We start from the raw sequence: 22,415 nt of genomic DNA on the forward strand, positions 1-22,415 counted from the left end.
AACACGTTTTTACTAACAATGTTCGTAACACAATTTAATTATTTTGCACACTACTTAGGCCCGCCATGACACTGTATCATAAATTTGGATCAGCACCACAAATAATAATTAGAATTCATATACACACACTAGTTAGATGGGCCACTTTTTTTTTCAGAGTTATCCACACCACTTTTTTGTTTCATGGGTATGTTTTACGCGTTTAATACTCAGAATCGCGAAGCCTTTCGATCCTGATAGGAGAAAAAAAAATGTCAAAAGATTTCCATACATTTTTCAAGCCTTCCATTCCGTAACTGCCCTACAAAATGCATGAAAACATGGTAACGGAATGGGAAAAAATCTTGGGACACTATTTTTCTCCACTTAGGATTGAAAGAGCTCGCGATTCTGAGTAGAAACCACACAACTTTGAAAAAAATGGGCCAGAAATACATAATAATATTATGTTCAATAAATATTGTGGTTAACAAATAATAACAAAAGGGACTTGCACCTCCATACTTTATCTTAAATACTAAAACCTCAAATATAACTTCGGGTGAATATAATCTCGGACTTGTTCAATATCGGTCAATTAGTTAAAATAATAGATGATAAAAAATGGACTATAAAATAATAAAATAGGTATGGTACACTGATTCAAACTTTCACGGTTTAAACAAACGACACATAACTGCGGAGTCATTTATTTCATTTAACAACATAATGTAAAAAGAAATAAAATTTATGAACAACATAATTACTCTGTATTGTAGTAGGAAGTTTAAAAATTAACCGTGAGTACAATTTCAAATCACTTGAGTCACTTTCCCGTATGACCAGGAGGAAGAATTAACAAAGGACAGTAAAGATTCATAGTTAAAGTTGAATTGTGAACATAGAGTATGGTGTATTTTATTATTTATGAAATAGAAGTCAAATGGTATAAAAAATCTCATACTGTGTGTACTCTAGGTGGCGAAGCTCCCGCAATTTACGAAAAATCTAACACTTCGCCAAATTGAATTACCGAGACACCCTTCGTAAAATCTTTCGTATAAAATTTAAAACGTAATTTTATTTATTTACAGAATATAATTATGTATATATATTTAAGCATTGCCTATGTTATTAGTTTATTACAGGACTTTACACGAGAAATTTAAATTATGAACACAAACCACTCGTACTTAGCCTTTTTCTGATTTTTTGTAGCAATAGTAACCATAATTTGTGACTTTCCATATCAAAATATAGGCGACGACCACGCGGTGGTCGTAATGCAAATTTGACTTTATACTGAAGGCAACGCAACTGATAAACATTGGATCATACATAGATTCATGATCATATATTTAGCACTCTTGTCGGTGAAGCAATAATATATACATACGTATGTCGGTCCCCCTTCTTGACAGCCTAATACGAAACCACGTTGACTTTTCTTGATCCATGTACGTTATCCTTCCACGTCTTGCTTATTGCTTTAAGATTACATTTCTATTTTGTCTTTCCCGTTCCCGAAATGAGGACATGACATGAAATATAAACAATTTTGCCAAACCAATGCTACAGAACAAGAGCTAGTTATGCCAAAATAATTCACAAACGCGAGGCAAGCACAGCTTGAACTTTGTTAATAATGAGAAATTATGAGGCTCAATGTCACGATATGATGACTAGTTGTGCTAGCCCAGGAAAGACAAATTAGGCGCTGCCCTGCCCTGTTTTAGCAGTGCGGAATCAAAGCAGTACGGTCCCCCGGCGCAAACCAATTCCCTGCACCAATAAAACTGGGAACCAGTTCGCAGATTTCGCATCGCCAAGTCAGAAAAGCGCCATCGTTTTTCAATGTTAGTACGAGCCGGATGGATACCTGGGCAGGTTAGACCGGCGGTATCGTCCACAGCACGGCGGTCTTGTCTGCAGAAGTGGAAAGGAAGGAGAAGTCGTCTGGGTGCCACCTAGCGGAAATCACCTTGTCGGGGTGCCGGGCCACGGGGACGCTCGGCAAGGCGCAGGTCAAATCACCTAAAATAAAACAGTACATTTAAATAATCGATCCGATGCACAATAGAAAGGGTAATAAAAATGTGTTTAAAGTTATATAACTTGACACATATGTGTTTGACGTCTTGTACGTTCAATTTAACGCCACTAGGAGTTTCGGCACTCATGATATGCATAAATGAAAATGGTCCGGTAGGTTTTGAAAGTAAGATAACTATCATGTTTTGAAAATATGGTTAGAATATTTTTGTATCAGTTACTTTACTTCCACTGTTAACTACCTATTCAATTAGTAAGATATAACAGACGAGTAGCCATTGTCATAGGTATGATATTTCTCCCGTTTCTGCAACAGCCAGATGGCTCCAAACTGCACTGGAACTAACTACAATGCAGTTTGGCTCGCGTCCAAATGAGATACACTCATATAAATTGCTTTGATAATTTTTCATAATTTGTTGCAACAAAATAGTTCAATCAATCCACATTGATTTTTGGAATGACAGGTATGCTACGTACCTAAATACAACACGTAGGAGGGTTTAAATATTTGTAATATTTAATTTAGATTTCTGAACATCGGTTATATACACGCTAGTGGCGCTAGTTGTTATTTAGCGCTTATGTAGAAACGAGATTATGCTAAATATAATATACTAACTAACGCTTTATAACCTCAACAAACGTGTAAAAATGTTTGGCAAAGTTTGAAACGGAGAAAAGATTATTCTTGGTTTGGATTGGATCGTTTAATGCAGACCGCCATAAAACGCATACGTTTCATAACTGACTTCGCGACAGAATCGAAAAGCTAAGAATAAGTTTCACATTTTCCAATACTTTCATTTAAACATGAAAATGTGGAATGAAATCCTTTCTACAGATTAATAACAAAAACCGACATTTCCGCACGAGACTTGCATTAATTAAGTCTTACAAAATTTGTGAATTACTATTTATTTCCACTACTACCTTTATTTCCACTTTCGCTCCTGATCATATTTATTTCTTATTTAATCAAGTGTCAAATCCAATCCAATAATCACGTAAGTACCTACTTCACGTTGTTATAATAAAATTGCCATTTGTTATTAGTCATCCCGACGAGTTTCATTTAGCGCTCGTCATGGGCTCAGAGCACTGATATTAGCAAATATTTGTCCTATTAGGGTCCCTTGTTTGCTCCAGTTGATTACGAGCAACGTGATATATGACACTAGCCCCGGGGTTGCGCGCATTTAGAAAGTATCTCAGCTCAATAGTTACAGGTCTTGCAGTTCAATAGAATTATAATTATACACACTGTAATAGTATTTATAGAGTTATATATATGCTTACAAAGTTTATTTCTAGTGCATGATCTATTTCGGCATGTTACCTTTACAGTCGGTAAGTCACCGTCAGCTACAGAGTGCACTTAAATTGTAGTGAAATTCCACCGAAGCCTTTAACTGCCAGTTTGATGTCGGCCTTACTTATCTTCCTTTTCCTTTTCTTTATAATAGAGAGATAGTATCCTAAAGCGTACTTGGGCTTCCGTATTATTTAAGTTTCGATAAGTTCGAGAAACATCATCAGGAAAAATCTGAATTATTGATCAAGTGAGCGTTTTAAGGAAAAGAGAAGGATCTATTTGAGAAAATTTGTGATAATGTAAATTATTACCTATTGGTTTTCGCGACAAAAGGTAAACACAGATCGTGTCTAATAACTTGTAACTAAAAGAGAAAAAATATGCCCCTTAATGGGAATTGTAGAAAACTAAACAGTGCCAACTGCGTGTATATCTCTCGGCGGCAGATTATACGAGTGTTGACCGGCAGATTGTGAAATTATGTGAAAATATTTTTTTCGTTCCCTGAGTCAACTGAGCCGCTTTAGCGAAATCCCTTTTCTATAGCTCGCTTTTTGCGATTCTGGAGTAGTCTAACTAACCTGTCCTGGTTATGTTATAGTTTTAATGTAGGCAACTATCGTTAACATGTAACTTTACGATCCGACATGAACCGTCGGTCACCGCCATATCAATTAAAAAAAAAACAAGGTGGCAAATAGCTACTTTGAGCGCATTGTTTCATCCGCTACAACGTGCGTTCACTTTGGCAGCTGAAGTAAGTACCTACACTAATACTGAAAGCTTGATTGTGGATGACATCTCACTTGAACGCCTTTTATTAAACACGGGCCTAGGTTTTGCTGACGACGCGTGTCTCGAGTAATCGACAAGTACAAGTGATAAGGGTCTGTCTGGGATCTATATTCACCTAAGCGCCTGACTGAGATTAGATTAGTTTTTTTTTGTGTTGAATATTACACTATCCGGCCAACTTTTATATTCAGTATTTGCTAGGATCTAAAACTTAATTTTAGCTCTAAAGTTGCTGATTGATAATAATACATTTGAAGATGTGGTTTAATAGGTATAACGGAGATTAATTTAGGTCATCTGCTCACTGAAGACTTGTCGGATAACGCTGACATCGAGAGGGAACGTAGGGCGCTGGCAGTCAGGGCGAATATGCTGGCTCGTAGATTTGCGCGATGTACGAGAGAGGTCAAAGTGACTCTATTCCGAGCTTACTGTACCTCGCTATATACGTGCACCCTGTGGGCTCATCATACGCGCAGGTCTATCAGCGCCCTACGCGTCCAATATAATGATGCATTCAGGGTGATGCTGGGGTTGCCGCGCTACTGCAGTGCATCGGGCATGTTTGCGGAGGCGCGCACCGCGTGCTTCTATACCACTCTGCGCAGGCGGTGCGCGTCCTTGCTAAGCAGAGTGCGTGCTAGCCCCAACACCATCCTGAGCATGATATCCAACAGGTTTGATTGCCCTTACATAAATAATTGCTTGTCCTTACATCTAAGTAGAAATGTAAAATAGGGGTAGAAATGTAAATGTATATTGAATTTAATTTAGCTTTAATTTTTGTAATTAAATTTAAATTTAATTTTATAATTGAAATCAAATGTAATTTTATAAATTTTAATTTTATTTTATTTATTGCTGACATTTCTGACATTTTTATACATTGACTTATAATTATAATATATTTATTTGAATTTTAAATAGCCTAGGACTATATGTAATTCTAATTTAATCTGTGAGTTTTTATGATTTTATCTTTTAAAATGCTATAATATAAACAGAAAAAAAAAATGTCAGTATTGTCGCAAGTATAATTTTAATTTTTGAAATTACTGGTAAATTATGTATTTTTATTTTGAACTGTGATTTATTTATTTTAATTGTACTGTTATTTTAATTGGACCATATGTTGTCTGAAATAAACGGATTTATTATTATTATTAATTATTCATTTGTTTCGTGTCAGTTTCAGTAGGTCGTATAGTCGGTTTAAGTTTAAGCAAAGAGGATCGAGTATTATAGAGAGTTACATACATACATACATACAATCACGCCTGTATCCCACGAAGGGGTGACAGAGCACATGAAACTACTGAAGTATCAGTGCCACTCTTGGCAAATAAGGGGTTGACAGAAAACGAAACTGTGACATCGCAGTGACAGGTTGCCAGTCTCTCGCCTACGCCACAATTACTGTCGAAGTAAAATGTGTAATCACAGTGCATAGACTGCCATCTCTTGACACAGGCTTAAAACTTTTGAACCTCAGTTTTGACAATTTGGCCCATATTCTTAGCTTGATATGTTTTAAAATGTCAAATATTAATATTAGCGCCATCTAGCCGAGCGTACCCCAAAGGTGTAATGCCATCTAGGCCACCGTACCTTTTTCTGTATGGTACTGAGGTATGTTTTTTTCCTAGACTTTATCTGTCTATGCGGAGTTATATATGTCTTTGGTTTAAGTTAGTTTATTAGACTAAACATTTTATTTTAAAAAAGAAACATTTACATCTCGGGCAGTACTCGAATTTGTAACCTATTGGAACACCGGTCCAATAGTGCTGACCAACTGAACCACGGGGGCTGTGGGCTTCCTAACATAAGTTTGAATCGACACTATCTATGTCGTATTTTTCCAACACTGTTTCCTAATAATATAGCTGAAGCAAAGTCAACTTACGCCCTTATTCGTGACAGAGATAACCACGTGTTCTCTTTAATAAACAGTATTTATGTCTCGTTTGCACCACACGAGCGTATTAATGAGTTATCGATCTCGGGCGATACTAAGAAACCCCTCAGGACACGACCCAATAAGGTTGGCAACGTCGGAGCTAATAGAAAAATTATTCGCTCGTAGATTTTAATAAAAGAACTATACATATCGTGCTATTTGCTAGGAATACAGCTCTGGCGGTAATTTTGTATAAATAATTGTATTCACGCAATATAGCTGGAAATGAGCTCGTAGTTATATGTAAATGGACAACACAGAATGTTATGAACATGATCTAATTTATAATTTATGCATATTGGGTTTACCATTTTTTAAATAAGTACGTAGTACCTACGTTTTACTCTGCTGTTATTATTTCAAGTAGCACAATAATATGCCAAAACGTGCACTGCTATCACATTTTGACAATAAATTACCATTAAACAGGCATATAAATCTTTGTAATATAAATTTTAATTTGAGGTTACATTTTCGTTTCGATTTACTCATTTCAAGTTAAACAGTTTTTCAACGGTGACTTTTCAAACTCAGATCGAACTGTGCAGTACGAGTAAATGGTGATTTGTGCCGTCATAGACTTGTTATTCTTAAGGTTCCTTGACTTTTATTAATTCATTAAATTTATTGTGTATGAAAAGGAACATTCATTTTTCTAGTTAACAAAATGCTATATACCTTCTGCATACCTTCATTTATTACTTTTATTAGCTTCTGTTGATGAGCCTAACGTCCTGTCGAATTTAACAGAAATCAAAATATTAAGTTTGCTATAGAACTAACAATTGCTTTGTTACAAGTTCTTCCAAATTCAATGATTGTTTCGATCGACAAAGATAAACGATAAAACAGTAGCTACCGTACAAAAGTACATACGAGTATTCACGGGTCATACATATTTTATTGTTTATTTAAGTAGTGGATATCGGCCTCGCTAAAAGAATCTAAACCAAAAAGTAATTCATTAAATAAAACTATGAAAACGGATATTTAATATCACGTAGGCATAATGATTTTATAATACCTACATCCCAACATTTCGAACTCTTTACAGCGTTCGAGGTCGACGGGTGACCGAGGAAAAATTACCTACAATGTGCAAAAAATAATCACACACAATAATACTAAATTAACTACCTATAAATAATATAGATTTTTTTAATTTCATGTCATGACTAACTATCGCACTAACACCTGACAATATTACAAACTGTAAGTGTATGTTGTACATGGGGCAAGCATTTTAATTATGTTCTAGAGAAGATTCATTAATTGTATACCCGGTCCTTAACTTTTATTGATTTCTCCAGGTATTGCTTTTATAAAAATATGCTTGGCAGCTTACTACAGCAGTGTTACTCGAAATTGTTTATTTTTACATTTTTATCGTCTGCATTTAACATTAAAGCACACAGTACCTACATTGCATGTTGTATGTAAGACATAACATTGGTCTTTATTTTGTGAAGTAAACCGCGACCGACGGAAACAGGCGTGTTTTTTCTAATGGCCCATCTAATGGCTCGCCTTGCAGACCCATGTTAGGATACGACTGGCTAATTAATGGGCGATTAACGGGCTGCCCAGAATGAGCTGTTAATGTGTGCGCACTAATCAACACTTCGCTTTACAACTGTCCACTACTGTCATTTATTGACTATCAAAACACTTTCACAAACACAATTTATCTGATATTATTAAATTAAAACGGGACTTAATCGCGTAAAACTTACGTTTTATATTTAACCCGACGTTTCGGACATGACATTACGTCCGTGGTCACGGGTAGACTGGCTGGGAGTTGTATCAACATCTTCTAGCTGTACGAGTTTTTCGAACTACCCGCACTTGATTGTCATCAGTCACTTTTACGCTAGGGTTGCCACTCTGCCTACATACAACACTCACGACATCCGATGGTATGAGACGGGAAGTTTTCTCACGTTTACATTTGCTAATCACTGGATTCCACGAAGATGAAATCCCTTGCCCTTCATTTTGATTGAAATTACGATGTTTCCTGATTTCAATCGCTTCACGTACTTTCCTGCTATAGTAAAGACGTTCAGTTGAAAGGACTTTGGGATTATGCAGTTCAATCCAGTGGTTCGGTCCTGACTCTAGCAAATGCTCGGCAACCGCAGACTTATTTATTTGTCGTTTTTTGACCGCCGCGATATGTTCTTTGACCCTTTCCGCTATGGTGCGTTTGGTTTCTCCAATATAAGAACTACCACAGCTACAGTCAATCTTATAAACGCCTGGCGTCTGATATGGAATAACATCCTTTGCTGACCTTAGTTGCCCCGCCACCTTCGACAACTAAGGTCAGCAAAGGATGTTATTCCATATCAGACGCCAGGCGTTTATAAGATTGACTGTAGCTATAGCAGGAAAGTACGTGAAGCGATTGAAATCAGGAAACATCGTAATTTCAATCAAAATGAAGGGCAAGGGATTTCATCTTCGTGGAATCCAGTGATTAGCAAATGTAAACGTGAGAAAACTTCCCGTCTCATACCATCGGATGTCGTGAGTGTTGTATGTAGGCAGAGTGGCAACCCTAGCGTAAAAGTGACTGATGACAATCAAGTGCGGGTAGTTCGAAAAACTAGTACAGCTAGAAGATGTTGATACAACTCCCAGCCAGTCTACCCGTGACCACGGACGTAATGTCATGTCCGAAACGTCGGGTTAAATATAAAACGTAAGTTTTACGCGATTAAGTCCCGTTTTAATTTAATAATATGAGTGAAGATCGTGTTAGTTTAAATCAATATACAATTTATCTGATTAAATGAGAAAGAAGATAACGTCTTGTACTAGTTTATGTCAATATACGCGAGTTTTAGTCCACCAATAATTTATAATATTTGTAACCTGCTAACTAGTGAAATATTTATTTTTGTAGTTGTTTATAATGGACGGACGTAATACATACTCGTATTGTAGGATTTTATTGGAAGAACTTTATTTGAAATTGATAATGTGTACCCGGGCATTTCACAAAAACCCGATTCTGGTGTTTTAGCTCGTTCTATTGGGTTGGTAAGAAAGTAATGAGCGATCGATTGAATTCCACATAAAATTTTTGAGAGAGTTCTAGAATCTTCTATGGTCGAAAGTATATAAAGGGCGAGTCGCACAGTTTCTCGTCAGTCATTCACTAGCTGTCGCCGAGCTAATATAAGGAAGAAAATGGACGAATTAAAAGTGCATGTAAGGCATTGCTTACTATATGAATTTCAGTCTGGCCATTCAGCCGCCGAAGCAGTGCGTAATATATGTCAGCGTGTTGCTCCTGAAGTTGTGTCTGAGGCCACGGCGAAACGATGGTTCCAGCGGTTTCGTAGTGGCGACTTTTCATTATCAGATCAACCTAAGTCTGGTCGACCGGTGAAGATTGATGTAGCCAAATTAAAAACCTTAATTGAAGGAGATCCGAGGCTAACGAGTCGTACTCTTGCTACCGAGTTAGGCTGCTCTCATGTCACCATAGAAACACATTTACACGAGTTGGGAAAAAACTACAAATACAGTGTTTGGATACCGCACGAACTTGATAGAGATCAACTAAACCGCCGTGCCGATATCTGCATACAACTTCTGTCTTTTCGCCGCACATTCAACTGGTTGGACCATCTTATCACTGGAGATGAAAAATGGGTCTTATATATAAATCACACACGCAAACGTCAGTGGCTAGCTCCAAACGAAAAAGGAATAGAGGCACCAAAAACAGAGCCTCACCCGAAAAAAGTTATGCTGTCCGTTTGGTGGGATATTCATGGTATTATTCACTGGGAACTCCTACCAAGTGGAATGACTATTACCGCATCAAAAAATCTGTCGGAATCGTCCACAGCATGCTAAAGTTTTTTTCTTACACGACAATGCTCGCCCAGACATTGCAAAAGTGACTCGGCTAAAGCTATTGGAGCTAGGTTGGAAAGTGATACCTCATCCACCGTACTCTCCAGACTTGGCACCTACGGATTACGCATTGTTCAGATCGCTAAGCAATGCCTTGAATGAAAAAAAGTTCGATGATCAAGCCCATCTACGACAGTACATAGCTGAGTTTTTTTAATCTAAACCTAAGAACTTCTTCGCCGATGCTATTCATTCTTTACCAGAACGATGGAGACAAGTAGTAGATAACGAAGGCCGTTATATTTTTGATAAATGATTAAAATAATAAATTAAATAAAAATTACAATATTGGTTATGATTCGCTCATTACTTTCTTACCAACCCAATACTTAGAATCGTAATCTCCACTCGGACATGACGTCGTGTGGTTTACACACAAATTTCCATAAAGTTATTGAACATTTTCGATTGAATTACTAGGAATCTGAGTACAACGAGGCAACGAACAAAGAGATCTGTGCAGATCAGGTTTTCGCACAGAACACCCCACTAGAAGCCTAATGCAAGCGATATTGTTCGAGACGCAAATCACCAATCCTTGCGGGGTGAGGTGGGAGCGCACGGTGCTGCCATTGGTCGTTTCAAATAATGGCGCGCCTTTACGCTTACCCGTAGGGATGGGAATGGGACATGTCTATTATAGACAATGGTACCGGTACCAGTACTGTGGTGAATTTGTTTTGCAACAAATTATAATATTATAGCAGTTTTTCTAACTTATTTAAATCACGTGACGATGCAATATTATGGAATCATGGAGCTGATCTGCTGATGGACCAGAAACGTGGCCATAGATTAAATTTCATATCTGATTATGATGTTGACCTCAATTCCAATAAGGCCTAGTTACCCTTCAGGTTGGAAGGTCAGATGGCAGTCGCTTTCATAAAACTAGTGCCTACGCCAAATCTTGGGATTAGTTGCCAAAGCGGACCCCAGGCTCCCATGAGCCGTGGCGAATGCCGATGCCGGGATAACGCAAGGAGGATGATGATTGTGATAGCACCTCAATAAAAATCATTCTACTAACTAATAACTAAACTGTGCATTTTTACTTACGTTTACTAAGTTAAATTACCAACTAAATATTCTAAACTAATCAATCAACTAAATAACACTACAGACTCTACATATTCTAGATAATTATTCACAATTACAAATCTGCTTTCTTTTATATTTCATAAAATGGTAGCACATGGTACGAACGGTAGTACGAAGTTCCCGCGACAGACATAAACTAACCTGGCCCCATCCCTAATCGTTTACGTGAAAGGGATAGCATATCGCATTGTTACCTAGGCAAAAAGGGATGGACGCGCCTCGGCGCCGCTCAGTACAACCATAATGACCAGTATAAATGAACTCCGCGGATAATAAACAATATTCAACAAAATAATTAATTTGACTTAACTGTGGAATGTTATTCCATCTTTTTTATATGTGGCAGTGTTAGATGTGGCACTTTATGCTGCAAGAGACCATTGTTTGCAACCAAATTTAATTATTTAAGATTTTTTCCCGAGCGGACGAACGAACACTGTTAGCGGGTCGTATACTTGGACGCTACTGATCGGTGTCGCGCGCGTTCAAACTTTTATACACCTGATTTTTCGTATGCTTGGTGACCGCGAGTCGCCCTGTAAGGGCCGTCTTGTTGGGTTGGTCTGTGGGTTTTCGACAACGTTTCATTAACGCGTCCACCTATCAAATAGTAGAGATACCAAGTATACCAACACAACAACAGATTTGTATGTACAGGTATGAAACTCTTAGTGACATTTTTTCCTCTTATCTATTTTCATTCCGCGTAAATATTGGGGACACCTTACACAGATCAAGTTAGCCCCAAACTAAGCAAAGCTTGTACTATGGGTGCTAAGCGACGATATACATACTTAGATAGACAAATACATACTTATACCGGGTGCCCGGTAATTAATATACAACCTTTTAACCACCAAGAGGGCACCTTATACTGGTCCATTGGTCCTTATTTTAGGTAGTATTAAAATTTTAAAAAGTGTGAAAATCTCGAAAACCAGGCGACTTTTACTAAACCTTGAAGTCGATTTTCTGGATCAGTATAAGGTGCCCTCTTGGTGGTTAAAAGGTTGTCCATTAATTACCGGGCACCCTGTATACATAGAAAACTTATTGGGATTCGAACCCAGGACCGCGGCTTAGCAGGCAGGGTCACTACCGACTGAGCCAGACCGGTCGTCAAAAAAATTGATTATCACTCGTTACATTTGCCACTATCTACGTAAGCTGAGGCCTAGGAACTAGCGCCCGACCATTCATTACAGAAACAATCTATTTTTCTTTCATAGAACAGAGAGCATGAGTAACTTTCAGCCTGATCCTCGTTCATCGTGACCGTATTCACATACGAGTACAACGTACGGTCCTGATTAAATAGTTAAATTGTGTTTTATCGCTTTCTGACACATACAAAGTTCAATGACAAATAAAAACAAACTAATATTATTAGCCAATTCAGGTTTGATAACATCTTAAAAATTGTTTGTAAACCTAACAGAATAAAATTACAAGATACCTACTTTTAAAATTAAGTAATCGAGATTATGTTTCAGTTTTACTACAGACGATAAATCAAAACAGCAAAACTAAGGACTTATGGTTGTTAAAATAACACGTCGAACTTTTCAAAAGGTTTAAGTTTCTTAGTACCCAGCATAAACGTTCAATCGAAGCCACGATAAAAGTTGAGAAGCGAGTAATACTTTACAATAGTTAAGCTGAACAAACATGGCCCACTTTGACTTGTTATTCGTAACTGATTTGAACTTTAGACGTCCGAGTGGGTTTGTAGCAATATATTTATTATACACATGCAGAAACTCAAATCAGAAAAGGGGTAGACAGAGCCCATGAAACTAAGACCTTTTATGGCGTCATAAACAAAGTCATCCTAAAATTGAATGTGTCTTTATCATTACTCAGTAGGTAATTAGGTCTCGTATACAAAGTCAAGGATCATGGGCAGTCAAAATTAAAAGAAACAAGAGATTTCCGTTTAAAATCTTGTGTATGAAACGTTTCGACTAAAGCTGGAAATATTGCTGCGAAAAAATCGTGTCTAGCCTTAAGAGATACTTTATAATAGTACAGTATACTTCGATATAAGACCAGCATTCTTGGTGCACATTGTATGATCAAGATGAATAATAGTTAGTAAACTCACCCTGAAGATCCGTGAGCACGACCCTGGTGTCGTAGCCGGCCGTGAGCAGATAATAGGCGCCGGGCGAGAAGCGCACGCTGCGCACGTCGCCCGAGTGCGGCGTGAACCGCTGCAGCGCGCGCGAGCCGCGCACGTCGTGCAGCGCGCACGAGCCGTCGTCGTGCCCGCACACCAGCAGCCGCCCGGACGGGTCCACAGCCAGCGACGCCACGGCTGCACCCTGCACACACCACAACCTCTCATTACTTACTTACACCACAGCGTGCCGTATCTCACCACCCAAACTCATCCCGTTGGCGTCGTATGAGACAACTGAGAGAAATCTGATCTGATTTGACTAAATCTCTGACTCTGTTTAGTGAAATCACAAAATCTTCCAATAGAGATGGCACGTTTTGTCATTTCACTAGATTTGTTTAGCGATTTGATAAAATCCCTGAACCACAACAGTAAGTTGACGAAACGAGCTTATAAAGTCAACTTGTTTTATCATTTTGCGACGAAACCTGTCTAGAGATTTGATCAAATCACCATATTTATTATATCAATTATATGTATACCATATTTCAGTTAAGACTTTATCATTTCCCTAAATTCGTTTAGCAAAATGTTAAAAGAAATTGACTTTTGAGTTCGTTTCGTCAACTTACTGCCGTAGTTCAGGGATTTTATCAAATCCCTAAACAAATCTGGTGAAATGACGAAACGTGGCGTGTCTATTGGCCGATTTTGTGATATCACTAAACAGAGTCAGGGATTTAGTCAACTGAAATTTTCTAGATAAATGATGAAATGGATTCGCCATTTTGGCATTTTGCGTGATTTGATCATATCCCTTAGAGATTTGATCAAATCTCTGTTTTGGCCATTTCCCTGCGACATATACAACAGCAGATATGCACTCGAGGAAGGCTTGCCCGTATCCTTCGCGGGGTTCTTGCTCAAGAGATCTGTGCACGCCTCCACCACAAGACAAGACAAGACAAGACAAGAGACGCCACACCCAGCCAGGACATGCCTGCTCCGGACTAGCCGGCGTACCAGGGGACGTAATTTTGTAGGGAGTGACACGCTCGGGGATGGGGTAGGGATAGTAATCGACCGGCTATGCAGCCTTGAGCCAATATTGGAAGGTAGGAGGGGTAGGTAATGTCGTCGAAGGAGAGCGTTGATGATATGCTGCTCGTCGCTTTAGTTTCCGTCTTCGCAATATATCTCTTGTATCCAGCAGGATCAACATCATCTTGAGATGTTGTTTGCTTGAAGATTAGAAGTCCCGCTGACTCGCTGTCGTATGATTTTCTTCTGTTTTATTATATATTGCTACTGTTGCTTTGATGAATACGCTTTTGTCGTCGGCCATGTCGAGCCACTCAGAAGGATGTAATATTCCATGTCTTGCATCAATGAGTTACAGGATCGCGCGTCATGCGTAATACAAGTACATCCTAAACAATCACTTAAATACTAGTTTTATACCTATATAGACTTATTAGGTATTGCCCTGGGACACTGGTTTTAGTTTAGTGCACCTAGGGTGTTGATGCCTGTAACAGAGATGGTAGTCCGTTGCTTCTGGAAAGTTATGTATGAAAATATTGGCATAATTAATGGAAGATTTTTTTTTGATTAGGGTATGTGCATTATAGGCCGAAGTTATTTTTCATCAACCCTCCCCATCTCTCCCCCTCTGCGTCACCCCTCTTCCCCCCCTTAAATAGCCGAAAATGCGGTTTTTCGCAATTTCTGACAAAACTGTTGCAGATACAGAAAAAGCGTGTAGAAACAAAGTAATCCTTAATAAATTTACTACAAACCATTCATTGTCACTTTGGTTCTAGCACTTATAGTTTTCGCGTAATCCATCACGAAAGTTGGTCCTTTGCTGCAATTTTCTTTAGTGAATGTTAAGCTTTCTCCCAAATTGCTTACAAAATCTGTTTGATATTACTAAAATATTATAAACTGAAAATGAATTTCAGGGGGAAAAATCACTACCATGGGTGGAACTTGAACTAACGGCTTCTGGATTAAAACTCCAGGGCTCTACCAACAGCTACCAAAAGCTCATCCCCAGTCATCGATATACTATATGGATCAATGGTACTCCTAGCGACTACTACCGTGAAAATATTACGTCTTAAATAGTTACTGGAATTCCAAGACATATTGGAAATTCCACCCATGGTAGTGATTTTTCCCGCTTAATTTTATTTTAGTCATGGGTTACAATATCTTAGTCATATCAAAAAAAAATCGACGATTTTGTAAGCATTTTGGGCGAAAACTTAACATTCATTAAAGAAAATTGCAGCAAAGGACCAACTTTCATGACGGATCACGCGAAAACTATAAGTGCTAGAACCAAAGTGTTAATGAATGATTTGTAGGAAATTTATTAAGGATTACTTCGTTCCTACGCACTTTTTCTGTATCTTCAACAGTTTTGCCAGAAATCGAGAAAAACCGCATTTTTGGCACTTTAAGGGAGGGTAGAGGGGTGACGCAGAGGGGGGAGGAGTGGGGAGGGTTGATGAAAAATAACTTCAGTCTATAACGTACACATTTCAATTAAAAAAAACCTTCCATTAATTATGCCGTAATTTTAGCTAATTTCCCCCTACTATGGAACGAGCTCACCAATTTGGCAGTTGTAGAGGCGGAGCTCACCGCAGTCGAATTGAATCGAAATCGAATTGAGTGACGTCACGAATCACGATGAAGTCAGTTACTTTATATATTTCTACCTGACTTATTAAATAGAAATTGGATTTAAAAATAACTTGTCCATGTTTTCTTATAATTATCTGATGCTTTATTTCCTGCATGGTATAAAATAATTATACTATTTTAACGACAGTCAAGTTCCCTATACTAATGAAATTTGGTTTACGCCAAAGTTGAAGACTCGAAGGACTGCCGGAAGGAAAGGCTGTTTGAGGACTGCGCTGCATTTCTATAAAAGATTTTTGGGTATATTTCTTTAATGATGGCTTCTGCATAAGCCGTCGAGAAATGCATGTCGCATATCTATGACCAAAGCTTAGGTATTTATGATGTTGCTTAGCCATTTGTTATTAGCTTTTGAAATGAGATAATCAAATCATATTGTCTTTTGAAACGTTGAATCAAATATGCCGAGTCTTATTTAAAGGTGTCAAATTATAGGCAACGACGATGTCTTAGTAAGTGAATAAGGAGATATTTTCATACTCGTATCTTTCAACAGAAAGAATACATTCGCAAGCTATAAATATCGTTACTACAAGTATCAGTTGAGTGTCACATGCAATATGCATATTTTGTAAGCGACGCGACGATCCATCTTCTTGCCAATATCGACATCTTAAATATCAAGTATAAACCGAGAAGATTAACTTACCCAACTTAGACGGTTTACGCTGAAGGGGCGCGGATTCGGAACTCTTCTGTTTCTGAACTTTTATTTTCAAACTAATTTTGTTTCGTTTTATATTCATTATACATTTCTTAAATTGTGTAAACTTTATTTCTGAACCAATTCTAAGAAAATTATTTTAGACTGCTTTCATAAAAGCTACGCTAGGCAGCGTGGGCGAAACATTCTCAAAGTACCGCAAAGCAGAAGCAACTTTGCTTTGTAACCAATATCGATTTCTATTTACTTTAATAATCAAACTAAACTTACTTTCTATATCCGTTAGTTGTACATTGTTGTGAATTAAGAACATATTTCGTCACTACGAATGTATTTCTCACCACTGCCATTTCTCAGAGACGCGGGTGGTTGGACATTGGCCAGTAGCTTGGTCCCATATTTCACACACATGTTCCTGATGTTGTCAACTCCCAGCGTCACGCAACTCACGCAGTCATTTTCGCGTTTACATAGGTATTTATCAGAACGGGTTGACGACTCAAAGAACCACTAGTTAGACCATCCAGTTCCTTCTAATCAGTAAGTACAATATTTTCTACCATATTTTATGTAATGATTTAAACTAACACGATTTGCACTCATAATTTTTGAACAAAACGGGACTTAATCGCGTAAACACTTACATTAATATTTGGCCCGACGTTTCGAACACCACATTATGTTCGTGGTCACGGGTAGACTGGCGAGGAATTGCATCAACATCTTCTAATAGCCGCGCGAGTTTTTCGAACTACCCGCACTTATTGATTATTCACTTTTGCGCTAAAATGTGATGTTCAAAACGTCGGGCCAAATATAAATGTAAGAGTTTACGCGATTAAGTCCCGTTTAGTTCAAAAAAATATATTTTATGTAAGTGTACCTATGTGATATCGAATAAATACATTGTGATAGCTACTCTTGATTTACCTTGGTAGCACTGCCGACTGGCGGCGAGATGACGTTGACGCATCCCCCCGTCCTCAGGTCCCAGAAGCGGACCGACTTGTCCTGGCTGCCCGACACGAACATCGCTCCGCCCCAGTTGTACAGCGACAACACGTGCCCGGAGTGACCGCTTAGTGCCTGAGTTCAAATATACTTATTAGTTAGTCCCTACGTGCCTGAAATGGGCTCATTTTAACCTATTGTAATTTTATAATATTAGTAATAATACAGGTACAGTATAGCCGTCTTTTCGTCTAGTATCTCTATCGTCGCCTGGTTCATAAGTGGAAATTCCCGCGCACTTTTTAATACATATAAATAAACTAAATCTAATTATATTTAGTATTACTGGGACCAGTTTCATCAACGGCACGCATCAGAGATCTAGGAAACTTCCCGTACAATAAAATTTAAGCGAATGCTTTTAATGCTGACAGTTTGGTCCAACCGACCCAAAGTCGTTTTCCCAGAACCTGCACTAAAAGCTCGGCGGTCATTTAAAATTGTATAAAGCCAGGCGAAGATAGGTAGCATAGTCGTACCTAGTTTTAAACATGTTTTTATAATTCTAATTATTTTCGGAGATACATACTCGTATTAAAGGAACCCCGATGACATCCGGATCTTTTTGGGAATGAAACGTAAAACACGAGAGATTCGTATACGACGGCATAATTGCTGTTAATCCACGAATAAGTCTAATTTAATTAAAAGAGCTGTCTGCGCAAGAATCACGGCCAACCTCGAATTAATTCGTGGTAATTGATTACTTGCTTCATCTCTTAAATTTCTTTTAGATAGATAAGTATTAATTAATTATGTCAACATCTCATTTAACTCAAAGTAATTTTAATCTACGGCCATCTCAATCTCTTTTAATTTTCAAGTAGACCTTTTAATCCGTCACTTTCCTGTTTGAGTTTTGTACCTAGGTATAGTAGCCATAGCTATATTCATATTCATATTCTTTATTCAGTATTGATTATACATTGTCAGGTTTTACATTCACATATTTATATACAATTTACAAAAATATTTATCTAGTTGAAGTATAATTTAAATTATTGTACATTTTCTCATTGGAATTAAAGATTATAATCACATCAAATATACATCAAATTAAGGATCGAGATCATGTCACTATCTCTCTTCTACTTTTATAAAAAAATGACAATACCAGTATGGAAGTGCGATATTGGATTGCAACTAAATTTCGCGTTTTTCGAAATTAATTTACCATTTATATTAGATACCTGCCAGTAAAATAAGAAATATTTCGGATCATTTGTAATTGTCGGCCGAGGCGGAGCCGAAACGACAGTCATCTGAGATTTACTCATTTACTGGCCAAGGTGTGTATAACGCTTTCTGGACAGAGTACAGAAAAAAATCAATGGTAAAATCTATCAAACAGAAAAATGAAAATGGCTAGTTTCATGTTTTTGTTTGCTTATCTCGTGCACATTGTATTTTTACAGCGATCGATAGTATACGGCATTTTTTAGATGTTAATCACTATATACCAATAAATAATATTTGCTGTTGTACATGTTTGCTAGTTCAGTTGAGAACATCTAAGGTACCTGGAAAGTCTTGCCGGTAGCGCAGTCGGTGACGTATATCTTGCAGTCGCCCGCGCCGCCGCTCACCAGCAGACTGGTCTTGTTCGTCGTGTCTTCTATGAAGCACACGTCTCTCACTGTGCCGTCGTGCATCGTCAACTCCACCTGGACACGAAGTATGTTACGTAAGTTTACAATACTTAAGTTTAATACTGATCAAAGATTATGCTCATTTAAATGGTTTGTTGATGCTCGGTTTGATGTCGCTAATATTTATATTTAACAATTTTAAAACATATCAGAATATTAAATCAAATTGTCATAAATAACTAAGATTTTAATTTTCAACCCTGAGTCGAGAAATGGCAACCACTGCAACTTTTACTTTGACAAAAATCCTTCAAATCCCCTCTCTTTGATACTGACGGATAGGGCAGAATGTATGCGGTCTTCGAATTAGATAGCAATTCGCACGCCGGATATAAACAGCTTGGCGGAAACACCTCAGTAATATTCGTGGGAAATCGCAACGGCGCACTAACCGCTATAGGTTTAGCCACCATGTTCTTTCATTTATTTCATTAGTCCATCCGCGTTTAAGGAGGATTATTAATGATAATAAGCTGTATAATGATGAAGAACTTATTTGACAATAATTACTGGATTATTGTTATTGCATATTTACTCTTGTCTAAAAAGTTGTTAATTCAGGTTTAAGTCACTTCAGATTAGGGTTGTAAATAGAAAAAAAAACCAAATGTTTTTTTTTAGAATTATGAAAAAAAACATGAAAAAAAAACCGAGCACCTTGGTTTTTTTTCTAAATATGGTTTTTTTTTCAGATGAACAAATAATACGACAATAACGGTTTTTCGTGAGTTGTAACGTGTTTCAATAACAATAACGTACATTTTAATTCAGTATACAAACGTTTATTGGGGAATCCCCGATGCGGCGTGTAGCGTGGAGAGGCGGTGGTGTTGCCAACATTACAGTAAATAGTGATAACTACAAACTACAGATTTCGTAAATGTTACTTTTATAAGACCAGAAATTAAAGTTATTTGATTAAATTCGTTTAATAGTTATCATTAAGTCTAAAAAACCGTATAAAAGTATTAACTACTTTGCAAATTTTGAGATTTCGTACTTTAGAAAAAAAAACATACTCCAGAAAAAAAACTGTTTTTTTTCACGGTTTTTTTTTCATGTTTTTTTTCAAGCCAGAAAAAAAAACCGTTTTTTACAACCCTACTTCAGATAGGGGTATATATTTTACTTTCAAGACATATACTGAATCAACTGAATGCCCTCGTAGGACTTCGCGCAAATCGATTTGTAGGGTCTAAGTAGACATAAGATTGTCTTGCAATGCATTATCAGGGTACCCAAGTGTTCCTCAATTTTATTGTAATGTAACAAATCTACTTGTAACATGATTCGCTATAAAAGATTGTATATAAAGGTCAAAACAATGGGTACGGTATGTCCAATAAAGGGATCATCATCGTCGAAGGTATACCTGCGTAAAATCAGGTGTAATTTCGTAAATCTTTAAAGGAATGTTTGCCCTTCAAAAGGTCTAAGACAGGATTTGTCTAGCGCGGAGGTCAGTGAAGAATAAAATGAGTAGAACGGACAGAGGCTCAAGTAGGCAACGAGGAACTTTGAGAGCATTTTCTGTTAATGCTTGACACTGTCAAATAACCTGATAAAAATAGTAATTAATTGTTTATCTCGTATTTGGACCGCTGCAGAAAAAAATAATGACAAATGTTGAGTTTTGTTAATACATGTAAATAATTCCAACCAGACAGCCCCATGCGATGATATCAGTTTTACGGAGAGACGCGGATGATTCAACGGAGGCATGAAATGCGGTCAGCGCAAGCTAACAATGTGGGGACTTTTGGGAAATACCAGTTGCTGCTTTTAGCGCAACCCTTAGGTACCTAACTTACATTTAAGAGTGGCCATCATTTATTTTTCAAGTAGGCATATTACAATGCGCATATGAACCAAATAAAGCTACGCCGGCTCTAACCCCGATAAATTATTATTACCACCTTAAACGTGGCAGGTATATCTTCTATACATTTTTATTCTTCAGGTTTAGAGGATCATAAGTATCATAACAGAATACAAAGTATACAAAACACGGCAGCAGGGACGGCCATGAGTTAACAGAGGTATCAACCTTAATACCGGATAAACTAATGCCTAAAGTTCAACCATTATCCTGCCAGATTTTCGTACTGAGGTTTATCTGACGATACATGCATATTTGCATAAAGCTATTCGCTTATACTATCGTCGATTTTAGCTTAAAAATTTGTAAATAAATACCAATTATTTATGAAACGGACATTAACACAGGTAAAAAATAAGAACAACGAATGCTAAAATTGAGTACCTGTTTTTCTAATGCCACGGTCTTTAAGTATAAGCGCACAATCCAGTTGTTATTGGATTATTAGGACTACCTGATAAAGTAATCATCGGTTATAGGTATTTTTTTCCACATATGTACAAAGGTATCTGGCGGTCGATCGGTAAGGCGTGCAGCTTATTTAATTTCCAGTCGGTCGTAATAATTAAAGAGTTTTGAAAATCATAACATAATCGAATACATTCAGTGGCAGATCATGAATTTAACCAGAAGCAAATCGTCCGGATGAATCCGTTGATATAAGTCGATGACGCTATGATTTAAACGAGTAACCAAGTTTGTACACGGGGGCGGATTCAATTGCGCCGTTCGACTCAAAAATGTACGCACAAACGAGTAGGGCAAGATTACTCGTAAATTATGTATGAGCACCAAGCAACCGATAAGTTTCCGGGCCCTTTAGGAATACTGGCATCTCCAGGTGTGGGCTGGCTCATGAATACGGCACACGATTAGACGATGTTTCGCGTAACATGTAATTACTGTTGACGGGAACTCTTTGTTCTATAATGAAGACATTTGTTAAGTAAACAGTCGTTTTACACATTATTTTAATTATAAGTGCTCTTCGGTAACCCGAATTAGTATGAAGGTACAGTCCGATGCGGCAGAAAACATGAAATAGTAGCACATAAATAGCTTTGACGTTTATAAGAATAAATAGAAGTAGAAACACGCAGGGGGAATTAATTGCCTTTAGTATTAGAAAAATTAATGCAGAATATATGTACTATTATTATATATTAGACATCTTTGTTTTCATGAAAATTGAAAAAAACATGGGGTGATCTAGGTGGGGAGGAGGGAAAACATTAACTCG

At 37.5% G+C, this 22,415-nt stretch overlaps 1 protein-coding gene across 1 annotated transcript in view; it reads right to left on the bottom strand.

Annotated features, from left to right (window-relative positions):
• Window positions 1-661: 661 nt before the first annotated feature.
• Window positions 662-22,415, bottom strand: part of LOC125240601 (WD repeat-containing protein 47) — a 135,273-nt gene continuing 113,519 nt past the window's right edge. The window contains exons 7-10 of the mRNA XM_048148561.1: window positions 19,168-19,311; window positions 17,567-17,722; window positions 13,240-13,459; window positions 662-2,013 (exon numbers count right to left, since the gene is read on the bottom strand). Of these exons, the coding sequence (XP_048004518.1) occupies window positions 1,868-2,013; window positions 13,240-13,459; window positions 17,567-17,722; window positions 19,168-19,311 (666 nt within the window). The 3' untranslated portion in view covers window positions 662-1,867. The remainder of the gene's footprint in view (window positions 2,014-13,239; window positions 13,460-17,566; window positions 17,723-19,167; window positions 19,312-22,415) is intronic.

Source organism: Leguminivora glycinivorella, chromosome Z (genome assembly GCF_023078275.1).
Source record: "Leguminivora glycinivorella isolate SPB_JAAS2020 chromosome Z, LegGlyc_1.1, whole genome shotgun sequence".
NCBI lineage: Eukaryota > Metazoa > Arthropoda > Insecta > Lepidoptera > Tortricidae > Leguminivora > Leguminivora glycinivorella.